The 10,751-nt window shown below is 41.6% G+C and overlaps 1 protein-coding gene across 1 annotated transcript in view; it reads left to right on the forward strand.

The window, feature by feature from the left end:
* Positions 1-6,814, forward strand: part of LOC142312924 (uncharacterized) — a 79,065-nt gene extending 72,251 nt beyond the window's left edge. The window contains 2 exon segments of the mRNA XM_075351912.1: positions 5,022-6,281; positions 6,284-6,814. Of these exon segments, the coding sequence (XP_075208027.1) occupies positions 5,022-6,281; positions 6,284-6,438 (1,415 nt within the window). The 3' untranslated portion in view covers positions 6,439-6,814.
* Positions 6,815-10,751: the final 3,937 nt, after the last annotated feature.

Below are 10,751 nucleotides of genomic sequence, written 5' to 3' on the forward strand. Positions count from 1 at the left end.
ACCAAGGTGTTGGTAAACCCTTTTGGAGGTTAAACCCCTTTTGGCTGAAACTAATAGATCAAAGTGATAGAACTCTGACCCAAATAGAGGATTTCCTGGAAGCCCACCCTAAACCCTGGAATATTAACTTGGTGTGGGACACTCTTAAAGCCTACCTTAGAGGGTGTTTGTTTTCAACCATAACATATCTTAAAAGAGTGACTAAAACTGAGGATGATATAGTAGAGGGGAGACTTAGGGACTCAGAGGCAATATATATATCGGCCCCAACCGATGGAAATAGGGCGGCCTGGATGCAATCATATAGGTTATATATGCAGCACTTTGAGACAAAGTCCAAACGCAAATTGTTCTCTACCCGACAATCATATTTTGAGCTTGGAAATCAATCCAGTAAATTATTGGCATATATGGTTAGGCAGAACAACACTTCAAATACAATATTGGGTATACGGAGGATGGATGACTCAATAGCTACATCCCCTGAAGATATTTTAGAGTGCTTTTGTGAATACTATAAAACCCTATACACTTCTAGAAATCCTCATAGAGTTCAAAGTTGTGTGACATATTTGTCGGATTTCGAGTTTCCCACTTTGAGTGGATCACAATGGGAGTCTCTGGAGGCGGACATCACACTGGATGAAGTGATTACTGCCATCTCGGATATGGCTAAGGGGAAATCTCCGGGTCCAGATGGCCTTCCCATAGAATTCTATAGTAAATATTGTGACGTATTGGCCCCGATTCTTTTACAGGTTTTCTCACATTTTTCAGCCGGCGACTCTCTACCTGCCTCCTTGTACGAAGCACATATAGTCGCGCTGAGGAAGGAGGGTAAAGACCCACTAGACTGCGGTTCATACCGTCCTATATCCATAGTTAACGTGGATTACAAAATCTTTACCAAAATACTGGCGTCCAGGCTTAATTCAGTCATATTGAGTATAGTTCACCCAGATCAAACCGGATTTATGCCTGGGAAAAACACCTCTATAAATATAAGACGGGTCCAGTCCATAGTGCAATATAGCACACTGGTCCAGGAGAATGAATGGGCCTTGGCCTCGCTGGATGCGGCCAAGGCATTTGACTCGGTAGAATGGCCATTTTTATTTGCCTGCCTCCAGAGATTCGCCTTTGGGCCTAAATTCAGTAATTGGATTCATATGTTGTATAGGTCCCCGACAGCCAGGATACTAGTCAATGGTGCTATGTCTACACCCTTCTCATTGAATCGGGGCACAAGACAGGGATGCCCTCTGTCTCCAGCATTGTTTGCACTAGTTATTGAAGCTTTGTCAATTAGAATCCGCTCTCATCCATGGATCACTGGAATCACTATAGCTGACCTCACAGATCAAATAGGATTGTATGCGGATGACATGGTTGTCTTCTTAGATCGAGTGCAAGAGACTCTACCGGTGGTTATAGACACTAGAGATAAATTTGGGGAGTTTTCGGTACTACGCATCAACTGGGATAAGTCGGCTTTGATGGCATCAATGCATGGGTCTGGAATTTCAATGGAGGGTAGGTCACCTCTGCAAGTGGTAACTAGCTTTAAATACCTGGGAATACACATACAGAAAGACCATACACTAGACCTACAGACGAGTATAACACCACTTCTGGAGCACGTTAAACTTAAATATAACTTGTGGAGCTGACCCCTGTCAGTGGTTGGCAGAATAAATTTAATCAAAATGATATTATTTCCAAAGCTTAGTTATACACTACAACATAGTTCAGTATCAGTACCCAAATCCTTCTTCTCAATGTTTAACTCGCTTACTACCTCTTTCATATGGGGGAAATCCAGACCCAAACTTCGGTTATCCATTTACAGAGATCCAAAAGACTGGGAGGGATGGCTTTACCGGAGTTCTTCCTCTACTACCTCGCGGGACAGCTTAGGGCACTAGAGACTTGGATGCCTGGATGTCAGCTGCCAAACTCTGAGAGTCACTTGGCACACGCGGCTGGGACTGATTGTTTAATGGGTTTTCTGGAATCAGATGGACTGAGAACACCACGACAATTACCCCTCCTCAGGTTGGCAAGATTAGTCTGGCGACAAGCCAAGAGGGTGGCACACTTCGAAGGGTGGTGGCGGAACTCCCGGCGATCCGTCTCCTTTCTAAGGGGGGGGGTCGTGCGGCATCACATCGATGTCACAAGGCAGCTGTCCAATAGAAGCGGAGGGGCGGGGATGAGCGGGACGTAAACATCCCGCCCACTTCCTTCCTTCCGCATAGCCGGTGGAGGCAGGTAAGGAGATGTTCCTCGCTCCTGCGGTGTCACACACAGCGATGTGTGCTGCCGCAGGAACGAGGAACAACATCGCTAAAAAGAATTAAACGATTTTTTGTTTTAGGACGACCTCTCCACGGCAAACGATTTTTGACGCTTTTGCGATCGTTTTAGATCGCAGATAACCGTTACACGCTACAATATCATTAATGACGCCGGATGTGTATCACAAACAACGTGACCCCGATGATAATTCATTAACGATATCGTAGCATGTAAAGCCCGCTCCCTGTTTTGTGTGACCCTTTGATATGCCTGTTTGGGGTGGTGGAGGAAGAGTCCTGGGATCATTACATGACAATATTCCTCAGAGAGGCATTGTTTCTGGCTAGGAAATTAATAGCTCTGAGGTGGATGGGAGATTCGAATCCAACTGTCCGGTCCCGTGTTAAACTAGTCAATGCAACCATAGTCTATGAGCGGGTGGTGTATTATAATAGGGGGTGCCCGGGAAAATTTAACAATTCTTCTCCAGACACACTTGCGGAGGTTTGAGGGAGATTATGTGGATAATGGTGGTTCCCGTTAGATGTTGGGATATGAAACACTGTCCAATGATATATTGAGGTATAATAATGCAATGTGGCTGTTGTTGTTCTTTCTTTCTTTCTTTTTCTATTCCTCTTTCTATCTTGTTTTCAAAATATGGTCATACTGATAGTTAGAGCTGTTCTTATGCTCAATATAAAATTAGATATATATGCAAATGATAAGAAGCATGGATAATAACATTGTTCTATCTTAAGTGCTAAAGATATTATGGACTTTATATGACTGTTCATTGTTATATTGAAATATTACTATCTATGTACTGAGCTATTTTTATATGGCAAATGTCAGTTGTACCATGTTTGAAATTGTTAATAAAATGAAGTTAAAAAAAAATAAATTAAAAATTCTTTTTTTTTTTGCACTAACATCTTGAGGTAGTCATAATGTTTTTCATTTTCACAAGGTGTAATAGAAAAAAATAGACCCTGTAAGGTATTTTTCAACTTACCCTGAGTCTGACAACATCCTACTGCTTGGGCAGGCGGCAGGAATTAAAGGGAACCTGTCACCAGGTTTTTCCCCTATGAGGTGTGGCCACCACCAAAATACTGTACATAAGAGCCCAGGCTGCGTTGTATAATGAAAAAAACACCTTTATAATACTCACCTTATGGTGCGATCTGGTCCGATGGGTGTTGCTGCTATTGATACGGCGCCTCCTCCACCTTGTGGGATTGCTGTCCTCCTGCCCAGCCGCTTGTGCACGACGCAACCTGCATCATTCACAGAGAGGCCTCCATTGCACTCCTGCGAATGCACACTTTGATCTTCCCTGCTGAGGGCAGAGCAAAGTACTGTAATGCTCAGGAGCGAGAAAAGGTTAAACACCACTCGTGCATGCAGGCTATAGTACTTTGAACTGCCCTCAGTCAGGCAGATCAAAGTGCATAGGAGCACAAAGGAGGTTTCTCTGTGAATGACACGGGATATGTCATGCACACAAGGCTGAGCAGGAGGATGGTGATTACACATGATGGAAGAGGTGTCTGACTGAGAGCAGCGACACCCATTGGACCGGACCACCGCCAAGGTGAGTATTATAAAGGTGTTTATCTCGTTATACAGTAGGGCCTGGGCTCTTACAGTGTGCCCACCTATATCCTGTCCACCGCCATTAACTTGAGAACGGCGGCAGCTATAGGCATAGAAGTGGTATTTAATTGATGATGCCCTACAATTTTTTTCCCTATCTCGTTCCGTTTCAGATAAAAATGCTAACTCCGTTGCTTTCCACCAGGTGGCGCTACAGGTGGTTTCATTGCGTAGCGCATGGCTACTTTACTATACCTAGACACCATTTCTATGCTTATAGCTGCCACCATTCTCAAGTTAACGACGGTGGACACACTGTATACAGCATTTTAGAATGCTGAATATAAGATCTCACTTGTGGTGCCTGCAGCTCATAAGGGAAAAACCTAGTGACATATAGCCAAAAATGAAATGAATTGAAATAAAATAACTCCATTTCCCTCAAGGAATAAATCTATAGGTGTATAAACTATTTGACGCCACTGGCACTTTCTGAAAATTAGTACACAGTGACTAGTGCTGGGTGAAAATTGTAAATATGCCATTTTAGGGCCCAGTACATTGAGTCCAGCTTGTGCTGCTAGAGACATACACAGCATCAGTTTTTAAGTGGGTTCTTTCTGCTGCAGCAATGCGAAAAATATAGACACTAACTATGTTTAAGCACATTCCAAGGCGCAAAACGAGGTTCACATTTGTTCTTTGGGAGCGGGGATTTTACTGGATTGGGTTATAGAAGCCAAGATGCTTTTCAACAATCTTTCAGCTACAAGTAATGTGGAAACAATTTTTTTCATTGACAAATGACAGACCTAAGTGAGGTTTTGGCTTTTTGAGAGTTTGATTAGGGATTTTTAAAAGTATCATTTTGACTTGCATAACAATTTTGGTGGCTTATTATTCCAGTATTTAAGAGTTAGAATGAAGAAGGAGGGTCTAAGTTCATGGTTCTTGCTCTAAGGTTCGGACATGATTAGTTCAACTCTTGGATTGTGAACTTTTTTGTCCTAAGTGATTGAATTTTGCTACATAATGTGCAATTTCTATAGAGATTTTTTTAAATGTTCTAAAAATACAATTTTAAGGCTTTTTTATTCAAAACTAATAACCTTTATTGTTGACAGATGACTGTACCAGGAGATCAGAGGGACAACTCAGATCTGCAATTTTTAAATCAGATGACTTTGATGTAAAACAGGAAATAACTGAAGTGAAAGGTATTATTTCAGATACACCAACATCCCTTCGCATCAAAAATCTATCATCTAATCTTTTTAAACAGGTCTGTTCTACAAATTCATCACAGACTGTTAAGAAAAATAAAAGTCATAAACGAGGCATTGAAAATCAAACTTCTGTTACAGCCATGAAGCAATTTACAAGTGTAGAATATGGAAACCGTTTGTCCCTCAAAATGTCTTTTGTTACAGATGAAACATTTCATACAGAGAAGAAAAGATTTTCTTCTTCTGAGTGTGGGAAATATTTTAACGAAAAACCAGAGCTTGCTAGGCATGAAAGAGTTTATGCAGGGGATAAACCGCATTCATGTTCAGAATGTGGGAAATGTTTTGGAAGTAAATCATCTCTTGTTATACACCAGAGAACTCACACAGGAGAGAAGCCATATTTATGTTCAGGATGTGGGAAATGTTTTGCAGATAAATCAACTCTCGTTAGACATCAGAAGTTACACACTGGAGAGAAGCCTTTTTCATGTTCAGAATGTGGGAAATGTTTTGTAGATAAATCAACTCTCGCTATACACCAGAGAATTCACACAGGAAATAAGCCATATTCATGTTCAGAATGTGAGAAATGTTTTGTAGATAAATCCATTCTCATTATACACCAGAGAAGTCACACAGGGGAGAAGCCACATCCATGTTCCGAATGTGGGAAATGTTTTGTAGATAAATCAACTCTCGTTAGACACCAGCGAATTCACACAGGGAAAAAGCCTTATTCATGTTTAGAATGTGGGAAATGTTTTGCAGATAAATCAACTCTCGTTATACACCAGAGAATTCACACAGGGGAGAAGCCACATTCATGTTCTGAATGTGGGAAATGTTTTGCAGATAAATCAAATCTTGTTAAACATGAGAAAAGACACAGAAAGGAGAAGACATCTTTATGCTCAGAATGTGGAAAATGTTTTGCAGATAAAGCACATCTTGCTATACATCAGAGAACTCACACAGTGGGGAAACCATTTTTTTGTTCAGAATGTGGGAAGCATTTTAAGCAGAAAGCATATCTTATTATTCACCAGAGAACTCACACAGGAGAGAAGCCATATACATGTTCAGAATGTGGGAAATGTTTTAATCGAAAATCAAGTTTAATTGTCCATAAGAGAACTCACACAGGGGAGAATCCATTTGATGTTCAGAATGTGGGAAATGTTTTACTCACAAATTGAGTCCTCTTGAACATCAAAAATATCACACAGGGGAGAAGCCATTATCATACATAGAAGGTGAAAAATGTTTTTCTTGTAGATCATATATTGTTGAACACCAAGAAAATCTTAAATGAGAAAAAAGCATATTTTGAGTATCTGTGCAAGAAATAACATAACAAAAGCAGTCAAAGTAATGTCAAGTAAAGGAAAAAAGAATTTAGCTTAGAATTAACAGATGTCTGTTAAGAAATGCATATATTATGTAAAAGGCAATATTCTCAGAATATTGAAAATTTTACATTGTTAAATATTTATATATTCACTGTATGGACAAAAGTATTGCGACCCTCCTTTCATCTCAAAAATACCCAACATTTCCTCCTGTCTCTCTCAACTCTGAATCTGTCGTTTGCCCAATCATTACACTGTCTTACAATCCACAATCATGATGTTTTAACAAATTTCTGTAACTTTTCACTATACTGTAATAATAAACATGTCCATATTTCAAAAGACTATTTACATATATGGTCTATTATTTCTGTGTAATTACTCCAGTGAAGATGGGGTACACACAGAAATAGTTGTCCTCACTCCACTAAGGGTATGCAATTGCAGGTATAAAACTGAAAGCAAAGAAAGGATTAAACATCAGCAGATCTAAAGATAATTAGCTCTCAAGGAATAACAGGACCGTGCACACCGAAAATCAGGATCTATAGATTCCTTTTTTTGTAGAAACACTTGGTGTGATCCAGCTTTTTAAATCACTTTCCGTGCTAAAAATACTAATTTTTCACCATCTTTAGGATCCAATTCCCATTTGTGTACTCCAATAAATATATTATTGGGTTTAATGGGACTTTAGTCTCAGGGGTAACATCCCTCCTTGTGGAAAATGACATGCCAGTGTACGGAGACTTATAGGCCATGCCATGCTTCTCTAGGAAATTAAATATGAAAACTGCCTGTTCAGATAGGAGGACTTGAGCTTGTGTCACCAATTGGAAGTAGCAATTTTACAAGTCAATATCGATCCTTTAACTAGCTGTGCCATATGACTTGGGATAAAAAACAAACCAGAACTTCAATTTTTGGGTTGCTGTCCCTCAGCAGTGCTAAGAATGAAATCTGTTTTGTTGTATGAGAGGCCTCTGACTGTGGTCTAAAAGCCGCTTTACACACTGCGACATCGATAATGTCGTTGGGGTTACGGAATTCGTGACGCACATCCGGCCGCGTTAGCGATGTCGTTGCGTGTGACACCTACGTGCGATCAAAAATCGTCGCAAACGCGTGCAAAATCGCTAATCGTTGACATGCTCCCCTATTTCCAATTATCGTTGCTGCTGCAGGTACGATGTTCGTCGTTCCTGCGGCAGCACACATCGCTATGTGTGACACCGCAGGAACGAGGAATTTCACCTTACCTGCGGCCGCCGGCAATGAGGAAGAAAGGAGGTGGGCGGGATGTTTGTCCCGCTCATCTCCGCCCCTCCGCTTCTATTGGGCGCCCGCTTACTGACGTCGCTGTGACGCCGAACGAACCGCCCCCTTTGAAAGGAGGCGGTTCGCCAGTCACAGCGACGTCGCTAGGCAGGTAAGTAGTGTGACGGGTCCTCGCGATTTTGTGCGCCACGGGCAGCAATTTGCCCGTGACGCACAAACGATGGGGGCGGATATGCACGCTAACGATCTTGCTAGCGAGATCGCAGCGTGTAAAGCGGCCTTAAGGGGTAATGTCTCTATTTGTGGAGAGTGATATGCAAGTGTAAGGAGACTTCTAGGCCATGCAATGCTCCTGTGAGAAATTAAATATGCAAATTAAGTCTTGAGAGAGAAAGAGTTTTAATAAGGAGTATGTAGCCATAAGATGCACTGAATTCATTATCATTGAGAAAAAAGGGGTGGCCACTACCAACATGAAGGGATCAGCTTAATATTTGCACCACAGCACACAATTAGAAATATGAATGAAACAGGTGGAGCATATATAAGATAAGGGTCTCATAAATACCTTTATATAAATGTAAAAACTACAAAGCAATTAAAAATGAGAAAACATAAAAAAGAAAAGAAAAAATCCATAAGCTAAACCCACATAAAAGCAGACATTTTGCCTGAAAAAAAAATAGTCAATTGTAAATACAGGTTGGGGCCACACGGGGATTACTGCGATCCCCTCACATGACACTCTGCTCACGCTGGTAGTACAGCAGAGCCGAGTGTCATGCAAGTGTCCCTGCTACTGAGGTCCGATTGTGTGAGCGGACCTCGGCTGCGGGATGCGGGCCGGCACTTAGGAGGGGTGGGCCGGTGCTGCGGAGGGGAGGGAGGGATTTATCTCCCTCTCTCCTCCGTAGCCGTTTATTGCTATTCTCGCTCTGCACTCTCAGTACACCGGTGCACCGCGAGTGCAGTGCAATCTTTCTCTCGCCCCATTGACTTGAATGGGTGCAAGAGAAACACTGATCGCATTACAATCGCAGCATGCTGCAATTGTTTTCTCGGTCCGATTGGGGCTGAAAAAATAATGGCTCATGGGTGCTGACACACAGGCTAATATTGGTCTGAGTGGAATGCGATTTCACTCGCAGCAATTTTCATGCCATGTGTCTTAGGCCTTAAGCATAAATTAAGCACTCTAGTGTTTAATTTAGGTGTCCCATAACAACCCACATACTGAGAACTACATTAATGGCCAAAGGAAGAAATAGTTATAAAGAGTGCCAAGCTTCAAACAGCTGCTGAGTAATGTAGGCAAAAAAACAAATTGCTGTGAGTGGGGGAGTAAGTCATTGGAGAAATAAGTTATACCAAACAAGGGATCTTATTGACCAAAAGCATGGTCACAAAGGAAAACTCTGGTAGAAGTGGGCCATAATAAGAAGTATCCCATATGTATTGCCTGTGCTCTGCAGGCTTTCTCTGGAGTGAAGTACCAGGAACAAGGTTTGTGTAAAGCGGGGGCGCAAACTGGGCAATTTCCCAGGGCCTTCACCACCTTGCTGGTCTCTAGTTTACACCAGAACCTAATATAGATAATAGTAGTTCTGCGTTATCAATGTAGTTTCTGATGTTGAGTACTTCAGATCCTTCAGTGACCTCACAATCATTTGCCTGTGATGTCACCACAGGTCATGTAATCTGCAGGAGTCAGCAAGACCTGAAGAGGATACAGACTGGAAAGTCCTCTATAGTGTGTGTATATATGTGTATGTATGTGTATATAATATATAATGTACAGTATATATCTACTGTTTATTGTATACAAATCAAAAAAGGTCAGTGGAGCCTCTGTTAGGAGTCTCCTTACAGAAAATAGTCAGATATTCTTCTGGGAAGGACCCAGCCAAGGAGTGGCTTTTTTTAGGAGACCACAATAACCACCATATTAAGTGGCCCTTTTAGTCAATATCCAACTTTTTGACAAGTTTAAAGATATGACAAAGGAAATACCAAGGCCAGGTATCCATCCACAGACAGCTGTTTCGGGGTATTGCCCCTCATCAGTGTGGAGTAGGATTCTGGCTAGGTGGGAGCAATGCCTAGTAGACCCTAGTTGTGTTCCTTGGTCTTTATGATGCTATCTGTGCTTTAAATAAAACACTGAGCCTATCACAGAGCAGGTGCATTTATACGGAGGCTTGAATACACACAGGTGGATTATATTTATCATCATCATCAGTCATTTAGGACAACATTGGATCATTCAGAGATCCTCAATGAACTTCTGGAGTTAGTTTGCTGCACTGAAAGTAAAGGGGATGAATAATATTGCACGCCCCAATTTTCAGTTTTTTATTTTTTTTTTTATAAGTTTAAAATAAGCAATACATTTCGTTCAACTTCACAATTGTGTCTCACTTGTATTTGATTCTTCACCATAAAATTTAATTTTTTTTATCTTTATATTTGAAGCCTGAAATGTGGGAAAAGGTTGAAAAATTCTAGGGTGCCGAATACTTTCGCAAGGCACTGTATATTATAAAGTCACAGGCCCACACTATGGAGAAAGTCGTCAAAACTTTGGTCCAGGCCCAGGAGCGAGCCTTTGAGCATCAGTGCCAGTTACAGGATAAAACCACCCGCCCAATGCTGGAGCAGATGGCTTTGATGAAAGAAGTGGTTATGGCATGCTCGGAGACAACAGCAACCAGGGGGGGAGGGGGGGCTGTGTAGTGGGGTGTTTAGGTTGAGGGTATAACGCTCCCTGCAAAAAATCACTCTAGATGATGATGTGGAGACTTACCTCACTTTCTTTGAATGGGCAGCCAAATGTAAATCTTTCACATAGAAGACTGGTTACCTGCTCCCTACCTGGTAGAAGAGTCTCAAAAAGCTTAGCTTGGTCTTAGTGAGCAAAATTTGCAGGACTATGCTAAACTAAGAGGTGAGATTCTTGCTCACCTTTGGGTTATGGCCATTGTGTGAGCCAGAAGGGTCC

The sequence above is a fragment of the Anomaloglossus baeobatrachus genome, chromosome 5 (assembly GCF_048569485.1).
Source record: "Anomaloglossus baeobatrachus isolate aAnoBae1 chromosome 5, aAnoBae1.hap1, whole genome shotgun sequence".
NCBI classification, from domain to species: Eukaryota; Metazoa; Chordata; class Amphibia; order Anura; family Aromobatidae; genus Anomaloglossus; species Anomaloglossus baeobatrachus.